This window comes from Cavia porcellus, unplaced genomic scaffold, assembly GCF_034190915.1.
Source record: "Cavia porcellus strain 051 isolate PalLab524CR breed Dunkin Hartley unplaced genomic scaffold, mCavPor4.1 scaffold_16, whole genome shotgun sequence".
NCBI lineage: Eukaryota > Metazoa > Chordata > Mammalia > Rodentia > Caviidae > Cavia > Cavia porcellus.
The window spans coordinates 64,345,929-64,367,476 of record NW_026947499.1 but is presented as its reverse complement, the minus strand read 5'-3'; the positions used below and the strand labels follow the sequence as shown (position 1 = coordinate 64,367,476).

General features: G+C 38.3%; 1 protein-coding gene and 1 long non-coding RNA gene across 7 annotated transcripts in view; one reads left to right on the top strand and one right to left on the bottom strand.

Annotated features, from left to right (window-relative positions):
• Kcnq5 (potassium voltage-gated channel subfamily Q member 5) overlaps window positions 1-21,548 on the top strand; it is a 513,487-nt gene that overhangs the window by 399,475 nt on the left and 92,464 nt on the right. For all 6 annotated transcript variants that reach the window (XM_063226942.1, XM_063226945.1, XM_063226943.1 and 3 more), the window contains 2 exons: window positions 11,489-11,664; window positions 11,914-12,039. In XM_063226942.1, coding sequence (XP_063083012.1) covers window positions 11,489-11,664; window positions 11,914-12,039 — 302 coding nt within the window. The remainder of the gene's footprint in view (window positions 1-11,488; window positions 11,665-11,913; window positions 12,040-21,548) is intronic.
• On the bottom strand, window positions 16,855-19,999 carry LOC134470810 (uncharacterized). The gene is made up of 3 exons (XR_010039973.1): window positions 19,877-19,999; window positions 18,710-18,981; window positions 16,855-16,996 (listed from the first exon to the last, which is right to left on the bottom strand). It is a non-coding gene; the product is annotated as an uncharacterized LOC134470810 (long non-coding RNA).

Here is a 21,548-nt window from a genome sequence, read left to right as displayed (position 1 = left end):
ATTGCACCCCATAAGTTCTGGTATGTTGTATCGGCATTATCATTTAATTGTATATAATGTTTAACTTCATCTTTAATTTCCTATGACCCATCGCTTGTCCAGAAGGTTATGTTTTTTTAAGTTTTATTTTAAAGTGGTAAAAATTAAACAGAACAAAACAGATCAGAAGAAAACAATGCGAGACACAGATTTCAAAGAAAGACAACAGGAGATCTTCACCGTCTATCATATTGCCTCTTGTTTTCTTCTAAATAGTTGTCCATATGTTTTTTTTTTTATGTGTGTGTGTGTGTGTCTTTTTCATTTTTATCGGTACCAGGGATCGAACTCACAACCGCCTGCTTGCAAGGCAGGTGCTTATGCCGCTGAGCTAAATCCCCAGCCCAGTTGTCCATATCTTCACATACAATGAATTAATACAAAACAAAATAGTATTAAACTGATCAAAACAAAATGATGAACGTATTTTAGTACTTCAAAACTAGACAATAGGGAAGTCAACAATGGCTGCCATAATGCCTCTCATTCTCTTCAAAATAGTTGTCCATACTGTCATGTATGTTGAAATTAAACAATACAAAACAGATTAAAATCACTCTGAACACAGAATATTATTGCTGGATTTCACAGCATGATGCTACAGAATCAGAACTGGGTACATTGGTGTCTCTTTTTCTTCAAAGTAGCTGTTCATTTCATCATGCATTATATAATAAATTCTAATAAACTGTTTAGAAGTTCTATGCACAAATGAGTCTCTACATGTATTCCTATCCTCAGAAGGTTATGCTTAATTTCCATGTGTTCATGTAGTTTTTGTGATTTCCTTTGTCATTGATTTCCCGTTTCATTGCACTATGGTCAGATAATATGCATGGAAAGATTTCAGTTCCTCTAATTTAATTAAACATGTTTTGTCAGCTAATATTTGGTCTGTTTTGGATAACATTCCATGTATAGCTGAGAAGAATGTGTATTCTGATGTTTTGGGGTGGAACACTTTGTAGGTATTTCCCAAATCAATTTATTCATAGGCTTAGTTTAATTCTAATATTTCTTTATTGATTTTTTTGTCTATTTATGATCTATTAAGGTCCCCCACCATAATTGTGTTAGTGGTTATTTGGTTTTTCATGTCTCTTAATATTTGTTTTATATATATGTTTTATGTGAACCTGTGTTTCATGCATATTTATAGTTGTTATCTCTTTTTTTTAAATTTTATTTAAGGAGAAAAAAGAAAAAAACAGAAAAAGGGTACAAGTTATACAGAATTTCAGAAAAAATAAACAGTAGGAAATCACTAGTTAATTACATATTGTCATCTTAGAAATAGTTGTTCAAGTTACAAAATTAGAGCATATAGAGGGGACTTTCAAACAGTGAGACTGTGAACGGTTTTGTTCAATGATCCAGCAAAACTCAGTAATATGGTTATCTATCTTATACACTTAAATACGTATGCAGTTGTAACCTTTAGAGCACTTTCTTTTTCTTTCTTTTGTACAATGACAATTATACATTTTGGGTTTTATTACTCCCACAGTTCTTATTACTTTTTTTGAAGAAAGTAAAACCAAATGTGACATAACAGGACAGAGTCAGTCAAATCAAAAGGATGGACATAATACATAATGTAAAAACAAAATACAAGGTGATCAACAACGGTTACCATAATGCCTCTTGCTATCTTAAAAAGAATTGCCTATATCATCACTTATAATAAAATTGAACAAAAGGGTAAAGAACAAGACCAATAAAACCAAAACATTGGAGACATTACAGGACTTCAAAAGAAGATAATAGTCAACCAGAATGGGCAACATAATGAATCTTACTGTCTTTACAGTTTTGCCTATACTTACAAACTTGCTACTATCAAGCATAACAGAATAGAGGAAAATCAGTCAAAACAAGATGGTGAGAACAATACAGTGTTTCAAATCAAGTTAATAGGAAATCAATGTGGGTTACTATAATATATCCTGCTATTTTTTATTTATTTTTCCCTTAGTTAAAAGGATAAAAATGAAAAAGTAGGTAATAAAAAGGAGATTGAGATAAAAAAAAGAGGGCATAACAACAAAACAGCGCAGGTCAAAACATAGCCATTTAAACAAAATAGTATTTCACCACAAGATAATCTCGACATAAAAGTAGTTACCATAGTGTCTCTTTCCTTAAAATCTTTGGGTATAACTTCGTACACTGTAACATCAAACATATCAAGACAATGTAAAACTGTTCAAGAGAATGACAATATTGCAGGGTATTTAGAATCAACTAACAGAAAATGAACAATGGTCTGTATAATCTCCTTGTGTATAAAAGTTTTTGTTTATATTATCACATATAATAAAATCCAATAAGATACAACATGTTAAAACCGATGGAGACAGAAGAACAAAAGCTTGATGGGACTTCAAAACAAGAGGATATTAAATCAGCACTAGCTATTATGATGTCTTGTTTTCTCCAAAATGGCTGTTCCTACCATCCAGCCTTCTCTACCTCATTTCTGTTGAGCTCTTTTTCTGTCATTAGTTGTCAGGTTGTCTTCTTCATTTCCCTTTGTGCTCCATTCATTGTGGACTCTCTGCCACTGTTTCTGGAATCTTGCTATTTTTCATTTTTAGAATATCCCTCAGTAATTTCTGTAGAGTTGAATTGGTGGTTGCAAATTCCCCTAATTGCTCTTTATCCTGGAAGTACCTTGTTTTTCCATCAATTTCTAGGGACAGTTGTGCAGGATATATCAATCTTGGCTGGAGGTTATTATCTTTCAAAGCTTGAATTATTTCCCCCCACGCTCTTCGTGATTTGATGGTTTGTGCTGAGAAGTCTGCTATAATTCTGATGGGTGTTCCCTTGTAAGTGATCTGTTTCTTGTCTCTGATGGCTTTTAATATTCTGTTCTTATATTGGATTTCTGGACTTTTGATTGTTATATGCCTGGGTGTAGCTCTGTTTGGGTTGTAGGTGGCTGGGGTCCTGTATGCCTCATACATCTGAGTATCTTTATCTTTTGCTAAATTAGGGAAATTCTCCTGGATTATTTCTGTGAATAGCTTTTGTAGTTCATTTGTTTGTGTCCCCACTTCTTTTATGTTCTTAGTTCTTAAGTTATAGATCCTCTTATCATCTTCTAGCCTTTGTATTATTGCTGTTTGTTTTCTTGTTATTTTTAAGAAGGTTTTCATTTCATGCTCCCACCTTACAAATCTGTCCTCCAGTTCTGATAATCTATCCTTAGTTTCTTTCAAGCTGTTATGCCAGCTTTCAATAGACGTTTTAGTTTCCTGGTAATCTCTTTGAACCTGCTTCATGTATTCTACGTTTTCTCTATTTTCTCCATCAAACAATTCTCCCCTTTTTTTCTGTTCTTCCATTCCACCATCTGTTTTTTCTTGGGTGGTGCTTAGCATTTCTCTAACTATTCTATTTATTTCTTGCTTTATTTCATTAAATACTTGATTTTTGAACTCATCTATGAGGCTCCGGAGATACCACTTTATGTCTATTGGTGCTGTGTCTGATACTGCATGTTTTCTGTCTTCATTCTCTTTTGCATTTACCTTTCCTGGATCAGTGTTCTCAGGATTGGGGACTGAGGACCCTTTCTTGTTGCTCTCTCTTCCCATACTTTTTGTTCCTTCCATACAAGCATATGTAGGAGGCCCAGTTTTTTATTTCTCTTTGTCTGTTACAGTTTGTTTGAATCTGCCAGCTAGGTGTTCCTGCCCACTGGAATGTACTAGGGAGACACAGACCTGGGTAGCCTCTGCTGGGCCCGTCCCTCCAGATCAACCTAGTGAAGGCTTCACTATTAGGGTGCACCACCAGGCGCAGGGACCTGATTTGGGCTAGCCCACTGGATCTTAGTCCGTGGTGTCACCAGGCCAAGTGCTCCCCACCAGTCCCGCTTGAGAGGGGAATATGCAACTAAAGTCACTGCAGGGCCCTGTTCCGGCTAGTCTGCCCATTCCCAGAATGTCCTCTGTTGGAGCCTCCTAGTCGATGAAAGGGTCCCCATTTCTCTCACTCACTGCAGGTCGATGCAGGGCTCCCTGCCAGTCCCACTCTCAACGCCGTTTGGTTCACCGATTCCTGCTCTCAGAACGTTTGCACATCTCTCTCCCTGCCATGCGGATTGGGACACAGCAGCGACAGCAGGAAATTCAAATCGCGGCTTCCAATGGCGCGGGCTCCAGCTTCCATGCTGAGATTTTATCTGTTCCTGTTATAGCATCAGGATTGCATTTCTAGTTGGTTCCTCTCAGCTTAGTTCATTCCTGGGTCGACAGGGTACATCTCCCCTCGCTTAGGACTCCTCACACGGCACCGCTCCTGGATTCTAAGCTGGTAATCTCAGAGAGCCTCCGTGGCTGCTGTTATTTGTCCTCCATGTTCTCCTGGAAGCAGCACAGTGATTCTGCACAGACAGCACTAGTGACAGGGCTGACATCTCATCCTGTTGAGGGCTCCCAGAGTCAGCGGGAATCAGGGCTGGGGTGGAAGTGTGTTCTCTGCAGCCTGGCACACGCTTGCTGCCCTGGGTCACATGCTCAGCCCTGTGTCTTCAGTGGAAAGCTCTGTTTCTTCCTATTCACTCAGAAGAGTTTTGCAGCACAGCTCAGGCTGGCCTTGAATGCACTTTGGAGCCCAGGCTGGCGTCAAACTCACACCAACTTTTGTGCCTCCACCCCAAGTGCTGGGGTTACAGTCTGTGTCTCCATCCCCAGCTCTATACCCTTTTCAGGGTGATGAAGGTCAGAGAACATGACCAGTGCAGTGGACCTCATTGCGCAGCTTGCTGGTGTCCCCAAGTCCTTCCCACGTGGCCTGCAGCTGGCAGAGTATCAAAAGGCAGGCTAACGGGCAGAGGGATTCTGCCATATGCACTCAACACGTGGAGCCATCTAATTGTTATCTCTTATTCTCAGAGTTTTACCTTAACATGTATGTAGTGACCTACTTTGTCTCTTTTGATCAATTTTGTTTTAATATTTGAATTGTCTGCAAATAGACTAGCTACTCCTGCTTTATTTCTAGGTTCCTGTTACATGGATATTGTTTTCCATCTTTTGACTTCTAATCTATGAATTTTGGTGTGTGAAAGGGTGTTAAATGTTCTTTTTAAATGCAACATATTGTTGAATCTGGCTTCTTGATCCATTGTGTCAGTCTGTTTCTTTTGATTAGTGAGTTGAGACCATTTAAATTGATGGTTATAACCAAATACATATTGGCTTTTTTTTTTCATGCTGATTTCTTGTCATTTGTTCTCTCTTTCTCTTTTGTTTAATTGCTTACCCTGCCTGATGACATTTCTTTATTGGTGTTATGTGTTTCTGGCTTAGTTATCTCTTTCTAATATATCCTTCAGAACATTCCGTAGTACTGGTTTGGTGGTTATAAATTTCTTTAGTTGTTCTTTGTCATAGAAGTATCTTATGTCTCCATCAGCTTTGCAGTGTAGTCTTGTGGGTTGAAGACTGTTTAATCTAGGTTAAAGATTGTTTTCCTTTAGGGCTTGAAATACCTCACTCCAAGCTCTCTTTGATTTGATGATTTGTGTTGACAAGTCTGCTGTGATTCTGATGGGCTTTGTTTTGATCTGTTTTTCCCTAGTATGAGTAGACAGACTGGAACAAAATAAAATCAAACTAAACAGAGCAATAAGACTATTGTGGCTTTTAAATCCTGATACACTATTAACAGTGTCCTCTACCCTCCTTTTTAAGGCAGTTCTTCACCTTTCCTTTCTCAGGGTGCTTTGTATATTTTGAGTCCCACAAGCTCCTTTAGTTTTTAGATTAGGGGGTCAACTCGTTATCTACCTGAATGATGCCCAACCTTTTTACCCCTGAGCTTGATCTTGAGCCGTACTCTTTTACTTACTAAAGTCACAAGGTTTTCCTTCCTTCTAGCTGTGTAGTTCTACACTGCACAAAAGTGTCATAACTTTCCAATCTATCTGCGGCTGCTGGACAGATTGTCCCTATTTCTCTCTGGTTCCTTGTTACATAGAGCATCATTTTCTCATCTTTGACTTTCAGTTTATTAACTCTTTTTCAGATTGAGTATATTGCCTATTCAGAGCATCTTGATGGATCCTGCCTCCTAGTCTACTCTGCCTGTTTCTCTTTGTTAGTGTATCAAGGCTATCTATATCAGAGATTATAGCCCACCTTGCTCTGCCTCGTCTCTGTTATTCTATTTTTCTGCTATTATTTGTCCACTTTTCTCTTTTATTCCACTGTCTGCCCCATTCATTGAGGCCTCTCTGCCACTATTGCTGAAATCTTGGTATTTTTTTTTCTCTCTCTCTCCCTAAAATGTCCTACAGTATTTTTTGTAGGGTTGGATTGGTGGCCATCCACCACTCCCATAGTTCCTCCTTGTCTTGGAAACATCTTATTTCTCCATTAATTTTGAGAGAGAGTTTCTCAGTGTACATCAATCTGGGTTGGAGGTTGTTTTCTTTCAGAGCTTGGACTATTTCCCCCCAGGCTCTTCTCGATTTGATAGTTTGTGTAGATAAGTCTGTCATTATTTTGATGATTTTTCCTTTGTAGGTGATCTGCTTCTCTTCTCTGACTGCTTTTAATATTCTGTTCTGTGGTGGATTTCTGGGATCTTAATTATTGTATGTCTGGGTGTAGATCTGTTTTGGTTGTAGTTGGTTGGAGTTCTGTATGTCTCATTTATCTGGATATTCTTTCTTTTTCCTATGCTTGGGAAGTTTTCCTTAATTATTTCTGTGAATAGCCTTGTAATTCATTTGTGGTTATTCCTGCTTCTTTGCTCACATTTTTATTCTTAAGTTATAGATCCTGCTGTCATTTTCTAGCCTTTGAATTGTTACTTCCTGGTTCCTTGTTATTTTTAATAGGTCTTTTCTTTCACAATCACACACTGTAAATCTCTCTTCAAGTTTCGAAAAGCTAACTTTAGTTTCTGTCAAGGCATTTTGCCAGCTTTCAATGGAGTTTTTAATTTCCTGGTAATCTCTTTGGATCTATTTTATGTATTCTCAATTTTGTTTATATTCTTCACCAAAGGTTTCTCTTCCTTCTCTGGGTTCCTCCATTCTTCCATCTGTGTCTTCTTGAGAGGGGCTTAGTATTTCTTTTATTAATCTTTTTGTATCTTGCCTCACTTGGATTAGAATTTAAGTTCATCTATGAGGTCACGAAGGTATTTCTTTATGTCCACTGATGTTGTGGCCAATATTGCATGATTGCTGCCCTGGTTCTCTCATGTATTTACTTCTCCTGGACCTGTTTTCCCAGGGTCAGTGGCTGGAGGTTTTTTCTTGTTTCTTTCTCTTGTCATGTTTCTGATTTCTTTCAGACAGGTGTGTGGTGGAGGTCCCAGGCCCTCTTCGTATTGCTTGTGGTTTTTCTGAAGTGGAGTGGCTGGGGTTTTGCTGCCCTCTCCACTTTGCTGTTATCTGAGGTACATGCAGGGACTGTGGACTAACCGCTTTTCTCTGAGCCAGTCAACTGGCAAGTGCCTTCAGCAATTTAGGCTGTGCTGTGACTGAAATCACAAGGTCAGGACAGTTTTGTCCCTGGCTAATGGGTCCAAACCAGGGGTGTGACTCAGCCCAAGCTGATCCCACTAGTCCTCTCTGAGCCAGGGATGGCTGACTGACACCACCATGGCGCCAGACTCTGCCCCACTCCAAGATGTCTTCCAGCCAGCCTCATCAACCACGGGACCCAATTTCCAGCACTCATCGAGAATTAATGCAGCTGTCCAGCGTGGCTCCACTCTACGCTGCACCACATCCTCCCACCGAGAGGCTGGGACTCACTAACTCCCAGTGTGACCTTGAATTGTCCAACTCCACGGCGTGCTCAGCACAGTGCAGAATGGGTCTCAGTGAGTCTAGCTCCTGCCCTCCACTTGCATTTTTCTTTCCTCTTCCTGTTTTTCTTTTTCCTTCAGTTACCTCCTGGGGTCATAAGAATCCCTCTCCACTCGTCTGGCCCTCTCCATGTTGTCAAATTCCAGCATCTGAGGTGTTTTTCCCAGAGAAGCTCTCTCCCCAGCTACCTAGCAAGCTACCATCTTCTTGTCTCCTTGTGAAGATGTTTTTAATAATGGCTTTTGTGCTGGCTCCAGCCTTCTCACTGAGTCCAATCAATCTTATGTTATTTTTCTTTCCTTTATCTTATAACTGTTGGATTGGTTTTTCATGGTCTCTCACTATTTTTAAGATATGTTTCTTTTCCTGGTCACTAGTCATGTTCCTATCTTCTAGATCTGACATTGTATCCTTGTCATCATTCAATCTGTTTTTAATCTCCTGCATTTCTACTTGGATCTGTTTTACTGATTCATGTTTTGTCTATGGTTGGCATTCATGGTTTGCATCATTTTCCTGAGTTTCTCTATTTGTTTATCTGTGTCTACTTTAATCTCTTTCATTTTGATAGTCATTTCTTCTTGCATCTTAGGGATTATTTTTCTTATGGCCTCTTCCATTTGTTTTTTCACTTCTGCTACTATCATTTCAGAGAGTTCCATTTGTTGGCTTCTGATTTCATCTATCTCTTTGTGTTCTGGAATTGTCCTGGGTGGACTGGAAATTTGAGCTTACATTTTGTTTCTTCATATTTTCATATTATATTTTCTATTTTCCTCTCTGTTGATGCTTATAGATTTCTTATGTTAGATAGCCTTATCACTGGTGTGGAAGCTTTCCCAGGAGGTGTCTGCTCCTCCAGACATCTTCTAGATGCAGGTGGTTCTTGGTCTATGGCTATTCCCAGAGCCTGCCATCCCAATATATTAATGCTGAGGAGTTGCTATCTACTGACTTAGGACTCATTCCTTTAGTATTGGACTATAATGATGGTTTTGAGCCCTCACAATCACAGTGTTATTATACAGGGAGGAAAGACTGGCTATAGCATGTATGACAACCTGGTTAAAGTAGTTCCGTCGGGAATAACAATAGACTCAGGTATAGCCTGGCTATTGACAAAATGTGGTAACTATTATCTTGATGCCTATAACCATAGGAGAAAGATTTACAGAAATATAATATAATATAACTTGTACCAGAAACTTCTATGCAATGATTTTCCACTTAGTACAGTGATTTTACCCTGTTGTATATTTGGGAATGGGATTCAACAGAATGGGGGTAGGATGGAGAGACGAATGAGGGTAACTACAGTAGGAGAAAGGTTGTATGGCACAGGATGATCAACTAGGTTTTGGATAATTGCAGTACATAGAAGAGAAGGACTAGAAGGCCTAGGAGTTTTGACATGAACCAGAAAGAGATGAAACAATATTCACTCACATGGAAGTATTATAAAGTTAAGCAAGATAGTTAACTAAAGGGAGGGAAAAGATGAGTAAATAAAACAAAAAGAAAGGCTAGAGACCTAAGTCTTGAACCAGAAAAGATGGAAAAAAGAAAAAAAAAACAGAAAAAAATGGTAAGCAAAAATATCCTCACTAAAAAAGCAACATACAGAAAGAAAAGCAAAATAGGACAAAACAGAGAAAAATGAGAAGAGAAAAGGAAAATGAACAAAAAAATCATCAAAAACAAACAAACAAACAAAACAAAATAAAACACTAATCCAGCCAAATACCAAGAGGGAAATCAATCAGATGGAGAAAATGAAAGTAGTCAGAGTCTAGTGTCTGTAACTGTGTGGTAGGTCCAAATTGGATCCCATAAATGTGCACTCTGGTCAAGAGTTCTCTCCAGTCATTTATAAAAGAAGAGGAAAAAAATACAAGAAGAGAAAAGGGGACGGTCCACTTCTATTCCTCATGTCTTTGTCCCCAAGCACAGTGCTAGTTCTCCCAACTTCCCATCTGTTAGCTCATATTGTTACTGTTGGATGAGACATTTCTATGCCTCTAGTTCTGTCCGTCCATCATGTACACCTTAACCAGGGTGCTTCTGTGTTATCGGCATTCCTGCAGGTGTCTGAGCCCTGAGTTCCACCAGTACCAGTGAAGGGACGGAGGGGCGGATCTCAGACTTGTCTCATCAGCCACACAGTCCCCAATCAATGGAGGAAGGGAGGAGTGAGACCTCACATTCCTCTCAGCTGCGCTGTCCCAGAACATGAGCTATGTTTGTATACAGCTTTAGTTCAATTTTAACACATACTTACTGTTATTATATTCTAACATTATAGGAATTCATCATTTTGGGGCCAGGGATTTAGCTCAGTGGCGTGAGTGCCTACCTGGCAAGCGCACTATCCTGAGTTCAATCTCCAGTACCACGAAAAAAAAAAAAAAAAAGAAAGAAATTATTTTGAAGTGAAAGTCCTTTTTAGATACAGCTCATCCTAACTTAATGCCTAGAGATAATTCATAGTAATAATCTGTGAATATGCTGCTTTTTTCTAATTATATGCTAATACATGTTTTTATCTCAATATGATCACATTATCTGTAGTTTTCACAAGTGGCTTTCATTTACTTAAAAATATGTCTGCAGTGTCTGTATCAGCACATTTAGTTCGTTTTCATTCCCCACAGCTGCCAAGAGCAGAAACCCAAGGATGCATTTGGAGCTTTCTGGATACCTAGCCACAAAGCCACCTAGAATTTAGATATAACTGGAAAAGGCCCTTTCGCTGATCCTTATATTGCCAACCACTGAGATGGTCCCAAGGGGCACCAGCAGAGTGACTCAAAGAGCTTGCCAGCCTCCCCATGAGACCAGAATTTTCTCAGAGTACAAGAAGCATGAGCTGAATGAAGAGTACACATCCATATGCAGTTAATCCCAAGGATCACAAAAACGTTACAGATGCAGCAACCTCGAAGTGATGCTCCTCTTTGGAGTATGGAAGTCAGGTTGCACACAACCCACTGAAACAGGATGGAAATTGTATTCAAGGTTGTTAAGATCAAGTGAACATATGAAAAATCATCATCTTACCTCTCAGATATTTACTCTTGAAGTGATGAAATCCTCTTTTATCATTTCAGTGCTTTCATTAGCTGCTCTTTATCTTTTTTGCTTACAAAAGGGCAGCTATTTTAAGACATATGTCAGTATATCAGACATTAAATACCCATTCCCTTGCAATGCAGTCTGTATAATTACATGTTCTATTGTAAAAATGTAATATTATTTAATTGATGCATGAGACTTTCACCAGGTATAAAGACTACTCTGTGCAAAAAGCCTAGCATATTGAGGCCTTTATTAAACCATATAAAAAGTGGTTTGCATATGCAAACAAAATAGGGAATTTTTAACATAAAAGGGTACAAGTTTGTTTGGCAAGAAACTAAGTGACAGGTCTGTATCAAGCCAGTAGCATTTTCAACAGCTCACCATGGGGAGATCCAGGAGCACTCCAATAGACAGGTTCAAGGTATGTTCAATTTTGCTCCCAAGAAGTCCAATTTAAGCTTTCAGAAATACAGTTTTGAGAAATCAAAATTTCTAGTCAGGCAACTTACGGCTATCTCCCGCTGTGTCTTTCAGATACCATTGTCCTTATCGCGTCAATAGCAGTTGTTTCTGCAAAAACTCAGGGTAACATTTTTGCCACGTCCGCACTCAGAAGTCTCCGTTTCCTACAGATCCTCCGCATGGTGCGCATGGACCGAAGGGGAGGCACTTGGAAATTACTAGGTTCAGTGGTTTATGCTCACAGCAAGGTAAGCTTTGCTTTCTGAATTTTAGAATAAAATATCTAAAACCTTTTCCTTGATATCTTCATGTTTAACGAATTTAATCATTTCAGAAACTGGCCAAAGTTATTTTTGGACATAGGGCATAATGGGTTGCTTTTAAACCATCGTAACTATCCAAGAAGGGGGGAAATGATTGGAATCATTTTTAGATTTGTTTTCCTTTTTCAAAGATTTTTTTCACCTCTAATGATCTTCCATTCTTCTTATTTCTAGGAATTAATCACAGCTTGGTACATAGGATTTTTGGTTCTTATATTTTCATCTTTCCTTGTGTATCTGGTGGAAAAAGATGCCAATAAAGAGTTTTCTACATATGCAGATGCTCTCTGGTGGGGCACAGTAAGTATAAAAATTTGTTTTATTTGTTGTATATTTTGTAATGTTTTCTTTGAACCATAATGTAATAGTTCCAATGGATGATCTCAATGAAAATGTTAATTTCTAAAAGGAAGATACGGGAAAACACACACTCATAATTGTCAGAGGAGTTTCCATGTCTCTTCAGTCCAGTAAAGCCAACTTGTCTCATATATCGTCATTTATATTTAAGTGGTAGTCACCAAAATAAAAACTATATTATTTTAAATAATGATTTAAAATTAACAGGCTTATTTGTTCATGTGTTTTAGCATTGTGGAGTCCAGATTTAAATTGCTAGTCATTGCATTGATTTTTTCACTCATCAGAAAGTTAATCTGGGATTTTAAAAGTGAATGGCAGATGAATAAAAGTTAAAAGAGTAAAACACAATCCAAAAAACTGCAACAAAAAGAGATGATTGTGAACCATCTGTGAGATTGTGCACATCTAAACTTTCCACTCAAAATCTTATTTTTCTCTCTATTGCTACTGAAGAATAATTTTCCAAATCAATATATGTAAAGTCACAATTTTCATAGAAAATAAATATGAGATAATCATTGTATTTAACTCATTTTTAAGTCATTATCAATTAAGAAATCAATAAGATGTTAAAACTACTTCAAAGAACTATTCAAAGAATAAAACTTTTATTAAAGATTAGGAATATTGAAATGAATGTACAAGTAGGGCTTCTTTTACAGTGTGGAAGGGAAGTCAGTTGAACCTCCATGAGATAATAGTCTACTTACTTTAGTGTACAAAAAAAGTATTTTGCACTGCTATCAACTGTCTATGCTTCAGAGAGTTGTAAAACGGCTCACAGGCTAAGAAAGATGCAAAGCTCCGTAAAATAAGACTCCAATAACCTGGAAGGGTGCACTCTGAACAAAAAATTCCCTCCATTGTACAGAATTCATAAAACAGTCACTGAAGTGTGTGCCTTAATAAGAATTCCACAGAACACAGGAGAGTTTGTACAATATATAAAGTATATTTCTCACTTTTATTAAGACATTTCAAAGGGGGATTATGAGGAAATACACAGCATTTATAATTTGTAAAGAATTTTTACTCTTTCACTCAACAAAATAAAGTTCTGTTACAAATCAATATTAGTATTTCTCAGGTGCTAGATTGTTGCCAAGATAAAAACACATAGTCTTAAACTATAATGAAAATAAGTTTTTTTTTCCTTAGTGTTTCATGAAGTACAGATTTAACTTACCAACTGTTCACTGATTACTCATCAAAAGCTCATGAACAAGACCTAGAACTCCTGTCCAGGACCAGGAAAATTTTCCAGGGCTGTATTAAGCAGAAGTAGGCATATTGGTTGACTGTATAGTAGCAACATAATAATAATAATAACAAATAGTAAAAACCAGAAATACATTCACTAAAGACAAAGGCCTCTGAGAAATTAACCAAGTGATGCCTAGAAAACTGTGCCATTGGTCACAGAAAATTCCATTAGTTTGAATAACATGGTCTCTAACTCCTCTTCCTTACCCACAGGAAAAAACAGACATTCTAAAAGGAAAGAGTAGAAAAAAGAAAAGAATAATCATTTAACATTTTAGGGGGCAGTTGAAGTTTGAGCCAAAGGTCTTCACACTGAACCTCTTCCCCTCTTCCCCTTTTTTAATTTTTTTTTTAATCTTTTTGAGATAGAGTCTCACTATGCAGTTCAGGCTAGCCTTGAGCTCACTTTGTAGCCCGGGCTAGTCTTGAACTCACAACGATCCTCCTGCCTCAGCCTCCCAAGTGCTGGGATTACAGGCGTGAGCCACCACATCCGGCTAATTATGTTTTTTTTTTTTAATTTTGAGAGAGAGACTTAAGTCGCTAAATTGCCCAACCTGAGCTTCAACCAGTAATCCTGCTTCAACCTCCTAGAGTTCTGGGATTACAGGCATGCACTGACATGCCCAGCTTTCAGATTCTATACATAGAGAGCAAATGTAAGTCTGTCTCAGCCCAGGGATGTAGCTCAGTGGCACAGCACCTGCCTGGCAAGCACAATGTCCTGAGTTCAATTCTTGGTACCCAAAAAAATGTCTGTTTCTCATAGTGGAAAAAATGTGTAAATGGAGAAAACAGGAGGCTTTTCTAGGTAGCAAAGGGAAAGCACTCTCTCATTCCAGCCTTTAAAGTAACAATACGAATTCAAGCTTCTTCTCTTGAATCATTTTAGTATATTTCAATTCTTGGACACTTAAGTACACTTTCTCCCATTGAGATGTGATTGTGGCAAGTGCAACTGAGCATCTCTTTGTTCCTCGACCCATACATCTTCTTTTCCTTCTACTACTAATAAGCATTGCTGTATTGTGTGTTAAGCTGTGTGTGGGAGACACTTAATATACCTCTCGCTTAGTCACCAACTAGATTCTCCTGCCAGAATAGCTCACATGGCAAGTCTTCAAAGGTCATATCTGTGATTTTCAGGGGAAAGTAACATAGTTTCCATGATTTCCATAAAAGTAGTGCTGGTTTGACTGTTTAGCCTATACTTAACAGGTTTCTGAACAGACTAATTATGTTTCCTTTTTTTACAAAAGCTTTCCTTGATACGAGAGTAAAACTCTTTTGATGTGTCAAGCTTCTAGGAATAAAAAGAGACTGTGTTAGTCCACTGCGGCATTGTTGATAACAAGTGACTCATTAATGAGGTTTTCTGGAGCCCAAAAATAACACACAAAATGTAAATAAGAGGAATTATTATTTCTCTTTATTAGAAACAGAAAAGATATTAGGTCTTAGTGTGTTAATGTTAAATTTTAAAATAGATTTAGACTACTATACATTTTATTGTACAGTACTAAAGATCTTCATGGCGTATTTGTCTAATGTTTATTATATTAGGAGAGATAATTTTCAGATAAAATTGCTGTGTGTAATGAGTGACTTAACATGCAGATTAAACAGGGAATGGAAAACACCTTGATTGGAATATTTCTACTAACTGCTAGACTTCAATGAAGAAAAGGAAATCTCAATTAATTAAAAGAGCCATGAATACAAAATACAATTTGTGTACTGATATAGTGCCCTGCTGAATTCCAAGTGTTAAATATTCTTCTAGTCACCTTCCCTTTGCTCGACACTCACAATTTAATAAAAGAGAAGTTTATCTTGGCTCACAGTTTCATCCATAGTCCTTGCTCCAGGGAAAAACACCATGGCAGAAGGGCCTGGTAGGGGAAAACTGCTCACTTCATCTCAGTCAGAAAACAGTGAACAAGGGAGGATGGCAAACAGGAAGAGACCAGGGACCAGATATGATCCCCAAGTTGAGCCCTTTAACCCACTCAGACTCATCTGACAGTGTGCTTTACTGATTTCCCAGGAGATTTGCAAGCCAATCAAGTTAACAATAAGATTAAGCATCACAAATACTAAACTTTGCATTAAGATAGGGAAGGGTGTCCCTAGCACCAACTTTTGGAAGTATAGTGTGGTGTGATCATCACCACTCAAAACCAGTAACAATTTAAAGAACTTTGACACTTAAAAATCATTCTGTACTGGAGAATGAATGTACCTAGCTTGCTAATTAACTGAGATAATAAATCAGGCACCTGGTACCAGGACTGTAGCAAGTGCCCAAAGACGGTGGCTATTGTAGGTATACACATCACTGTTGTAGACAGAACAGAAGAGAACTGTATGCTTCATTGCAGACCCACAATGTAAGCGCAGAAGGGGTTTGGAAATCAGAGGTTGTGATGAAAATATGTTCTGGGAACTGCAACAGCACCTAGAGAGGCAGTATGGCTGGCAGTGGAGGGGAGCAGGTGGAAGAGGAGAGGCCGAGGCGGCTCTAGTAGCTGAGGCCTTAGCAGCTCCGGAAATGGAGCTCCATTGAACTCCATTTAATGTTACTTTCTGCTGGTGTTTTTCCTCCTATTTAATTGCCTCAGATTTATTCTGAAATACTATTTAAGACTGCATTTTCCTGAACATACTCTCCATTACTATCTCCTTTCCTTGTGTTACTTTTTCTCCTTTTGACCTGTTTAGATTCATTCTGAAATAGTGTAAGATTTTCTTTTCCTGCAGTAATCTTTTCAGGTAATGATTTGTTCTTAAAACCCAGGCTTTTACTCTTTCTATTTATTGCTATGCTATTCTTGTGGTGAAGATAGGGTTTTGGGTTTAAGGAAAAGTTGCATGAAGCAGCAGAGTACAAATGTTCTCTTGTGTACACATGTGAATGCAGATACCACTTGAGACCATGTGCTTGATATGATTACTTCGGCATACAGGAAAATTTTATATAAGCCCTATTTAGTCCCAGAATTCATGTCAAAAACTTAAAACCTTTCTCAAACCCAACCACAGCAAGCTTTCTGTGTAATGCAGTATACAGCGTACTCTACAATTTACACATCCTAAATATATGCTATGGGTTTTATCTCCTGCAATAAGAAATCTGTGAAATGAACAAAGAAACCCTTGTCCTTGATAATATACTTTACCCTTTAGAAAATCAGTTCTCTTGACTTTGGGTTCCCAGAAGAAAATGTCTTCTGAACATCTTACAAACTGTTGTTTTCTAACCTAATGCTGGTAAATTAAGTTAATCATCATTCATTACTACCAGTGCACTACCTGATTCTGTGAAACCTTTCCTTAGACATAGGAGAATGAACACACCAGCTCATAACTCTTCAAGCAGACTCTCAGCTACCAAGCAAGAACACATACCCTGGCTAATTCCCATCAAAAAAACCCTTTATAAAAGCTTTTATAAAAAATCTTTCATAAAAGCCTGCATAAGTGGTATACGTGAATTTATGAAATATATTAGTCATAGCCCATTTGGGAAATTTCTTCCTAAGAAATCTATTTCTTTAATAATATCATCTCACACAATGCTCTGGACACTTTCTCAGTTACTCTTATTTCAGAAGCTTTGGTACATGTTGTTCTGAAAAAGAAGAGAAGAATTATGGTCAAGATCTGGGAATCAGCACCAACATCATGATTAATGGATATGTGAGTTAAGCAATTATTCAATATCTATAAAATGGAGATATGAGTATATCACATTTGCTCAGATTAGAGCAACACGAAATTGCTTTGTGTACAAAATGAGGTTAGGACATGTAGGAGTGTTTTATCAAGTACTAGGCACATGTCAGTTACTACTATTTTAACATCTTTGACCATGAGCCTAGAAAACATCGTGGAATGATAATGCCCTGAGCTACCTACCACAGCAAAACTCAAATTACACAATTCTACAACGCATGAGATTCTGATGTTCGAAGTCATTCGACGTGATCAAACTTCAAAACTGACAGATTCTGTGACATCACCATCTAAAGCTAAGTGCTCAGGAAGCCTTCAGAAAAGATGAAAGAGAGTAGGGAGGAGACAAATGAGAAGGGGAAGGAAGAGGAAGGCAAGTGAGGGAAAGGGAGGAGATTGTTCACAAAATGGCGAGAAAATCACGCTTTCTTAAAGAGCTCCTATAGGGGGAAATTATGCTCTGCTGTGGAAATGCCAACACTATAATCTTAACTTGCTCACATGAATGCGTTAGCTACAAGCTAGTATTGATAATTATATCTTCATAATTAAGCAAATAAATGTTAGCTAATTTGTTACTTAAAAGAAAGAGGAAAAATTGTCTATCTTCTACTCTGGAATTGATTTTGTTTTGCAGGCAAAGGCTTTAGCCTAACCAGTATCTGAATTATAATCACACCATAGCATCTTGGCATCTCATTTTTTAAAAAAAATTAAGAAAACATAGACCAAAATTTGCATTTGTTTTGTTGTATTATTCCTGAGGACAAATTCTTGATTACTAAGCACATGAATTTGTCTTTATTTCATGTCTGAGGTTGCTACCTGTATTATACCATTACACAAAAATTTTTCAACCCACAAGTTTTCAGAAGGTATCATTTCTGATGGGCCCGAGTATAACTGAGCATATGGGACAGATGGGCAAACATCACTCTGAGGCACTCACACCTGCCAAGTCGCCTTCAAGTAAAAGGTCTACCAGAACAGATGGCAGACACTGCCAAGGGCCCCTGAGGACTGCTGCAGTGGAGCCGCAGGAGGGAACTGGTCCTGCCACCAAGACCAGGACCCGTCCTGCCGTGACACCTGGCAATGCATCTGCCAGCCTCTATCCCAGATCATGAAGTATGTCAGCAAATAACATCATCTCATTTGATGAGACTGTGACTCTGCCCAAAACTGTGCAGAAAGAGATGTTGTATATTAATTTTGTTTATTTTTAAATTATTGAAATCCAATTTAAAACTATATTATTATTTTCCAGTGATATGGAAAATATCATATTTCAAAGTCAGTGAGTAGGCATCACCAAGTAGGCATCATGGAAAAATTTTTGATACAGATTTAATCTATCTTGCATATGTGAACTGGCACACCTTTTGTATACTCTGAGACTAGGTCAGAAATAGAATGATATTCAATAGAGCGGTCTAAACTTCTCCATCTCATCTCTTATGCATAGGCATGCAAGCAAAAACTCACACTTAGACATGTGTGTAGGAAAGCAAAGTTCACAAAATACCATTCTGTTTGCTTACCCATTCATATAAATATTGTATTTGTTTTAAAACATAGGCTGTCATAATTTAACCTCCTCTTCACTTACCGGTCAGAGGAGAGTAACTGTCACTCTTCCTTGTTATGGTTTGTATCTGAATGACTCCCCACAGTCTCCTAGGCAGGCTTTGTGAAGGTGACTGAATCCTGGGTATTATAACAGGAGTTGGGATTTGGTCAGAAGAGGTGGGTCACGGGGGTGTGGCCCTGAAGGGCGTCTTCCTTCTCAGTTTCTCCCTTCTCTCTCTACTTCCTGGCTGCCGTGACAAAGCAACTTTCCTCCAGACCCTTCTTCCATGTTCCTTGTTGTCTTGAAGTTGGCTAACGAGGAAGTAAACGCGTGAGCCAAAATAAACCTTTCTACCTTTAAATTGTGGGGTTTAGGTAATTTATGCCGGCACAGTGGAAAGTAATTAAGACATCTCTCCTATGAAGCATACTGACATAACAGATGCTCCCCAGCATACCCAGAATCCTGTTCTACCTTGTCTGAAAGTTTGCAGAGTTCAATATATCCCTTCCTAAGTGTTTTTATGCCTATTGTTTTTGTGATTATAATGTCATGGTTAATTTCATGTTATTATATAAACTGATGTTACTTGATACCGAAAGAAAAAAGACCTTATGAAAATGGAATAAGATGCCTTAGAAAAGCTCAATAAATTAAAATGCCACAAAACATTGCTCTAAAACCAGGAGTGAACATACAACTGTGAGCAAAATGCCTTAAATATCTAGGACTCTAGACACTGTACTCTGCTGTGGAAATAAGAAACACAGTTATGTTAACCTGTTCATGTGAGTACATTAGCTACAAGCTAATGATAACTGTATTGATAACTGTATCTTCATAATCAGGGAAATAAATGTTATTTGTTACTTAAAAGAAAGAGGGATCAAAGCATATATTAAAAAAGAAAGGAAAAATTTTGTATTTTCTATTCTGAAATTAATTCTGTTACTGGGGGCAGGAGGCTCAGATAAGTCCACAAAAGTTGACTTCATGTTCCACTAGGAGACAGAATTTATAAATTATAATTAAGAAAAATGATACATTATGGGTGAAGTTTATGAAAATAATGGATTATAATCCCAATTGCCGAATACATCTTCAGCCAGAGTAATAGGAAACCAATATACATTTATGTACTTTAGATTAGTATAAAATATTTTGTGACTATCTGATTTGATATATAATTTCAAAAAAGTATCTCACCTTCAAAGAACATTAAGATTCACTCTTTATTTTATGTTGATTCAACTGCACTGTGGTTGAAGTCATTCCCTTGGAAGACATCTGCTGTGCAGATGGCAAATTGATATATTGCGATGCACCTTTTAATCCTGTATATATTAGAAAAGAATTAAATGCTTCACTCAGGAATTACAGTATCTAAAATTTACTAGTATAAGGAAAACCCATTAACTGGCAACAATTTGGTTCTTCTTGGCATTCTGCACCCACTGGATCCTTGTCATCCTCACCTAAACCACCCATGCACAGCTATGAAGCATCTTCTTAGCTCATCCAAAATGAACAAAGATATTTGAGTTTGATTCTAGCCCTACTGTCCACTATATGCAGCCCCCATGTCTACACGTCAGGTGCATGGTGTAGCCTTTAGGGTAAAATATCAACATGATTAGCTCTGGGACTCATCCAGAGGGTTGCTGGAGCACACTTCCAGGTATATCTGGAACAGTAAGGGAGGTGTGGCCATAGGGTCTGTATCTGGCCCCTGCCTCCTCCTTTTATGGTGCTATTTCTCTGTGCTCTGCTTCTTAAACACCCCCAAATCAGCAGTCTCCCTCTGCCTTGCCTTCTACCATGATGTTTCTCGTTGGAGCCAGCTAACCATATATTGAATTCCCTGAAACAATGAGCAATAGCTATTAACTTGTGAATGTTGTACCCAGCAATGGAAAAGCTAATACACACTTGTAGGATGATAAGGGATTACACATGCAGGAGAAGATGAAGGGAAAACTATTTTACTTGTTTAATGTTGAATACCAGGCTTACCTTATAGATCTCCATGGTCGCAGCAGCAGCCTGAGATCCCAGGTAAGGCGAGGCAAATCTGAAACCAGTCTGTACTATGTAGTGATACTGTGCCTCAAAAGAGTTAGGCATGGTGGTGCATTTCTATAATGACAGCCCTCAAGAGACTGAGAAAAGAGCACTGGCATGAGTTCAAGGCCAGCCTGGGCTCCATAGTAAGTTCAAGTCTACATAGGGAGAGTCTGACTCAGAAAAAGAAAATCCCAAGAAGACGAGAGACAGACAGACAGATAGAGACAGAGGGACAGAGACAGAAGCAGAGACTGATATCTCATGGGAGGTATTTTATCACAATAGCATTACAACAGTAGATTGCAGATATTATGTTTTCGGAAACCAATTTTTGTTCTTAAATTCATGCAGCCCACATCACTGTTAACTGTGTGCTGTAATTAACAATCACCATCTGCCCTTCACATGGAGTCATTGTGGCACTCAGTGTGGGGGCAGCTGCAATAGAGATGATGAGATGCCACAAGACAAGTCGTTTCCCCATGCCAGGCTGCTGCTGGGATCGTGGAGATCTGTGCGGAGATTTTCTAGAAAACAACTCATGGGTCCCATCCCAGCTCCCCTGGGAAGTCCAGGCATGAGCCCAGGTTCACCTCTTCAAAGTCTTGGGAAAAAGTCACTGTTCTGGCCTCTCCTCAAGCACCCTGAGAATTGGTGTCTTCAGGGTCCTGTGTGGCCTTCCTTTCTCTGACTTGCAACCTACATAAGAGCTCTCAGAAGTAGGAATGGTTTATTCTTTAGCATAAGCATGGGAGAGTGAGTCCAAGAGAGCTTCTGTTCTCAGTTCCTGTGCCAAAGGACAACTGAGTCCCAT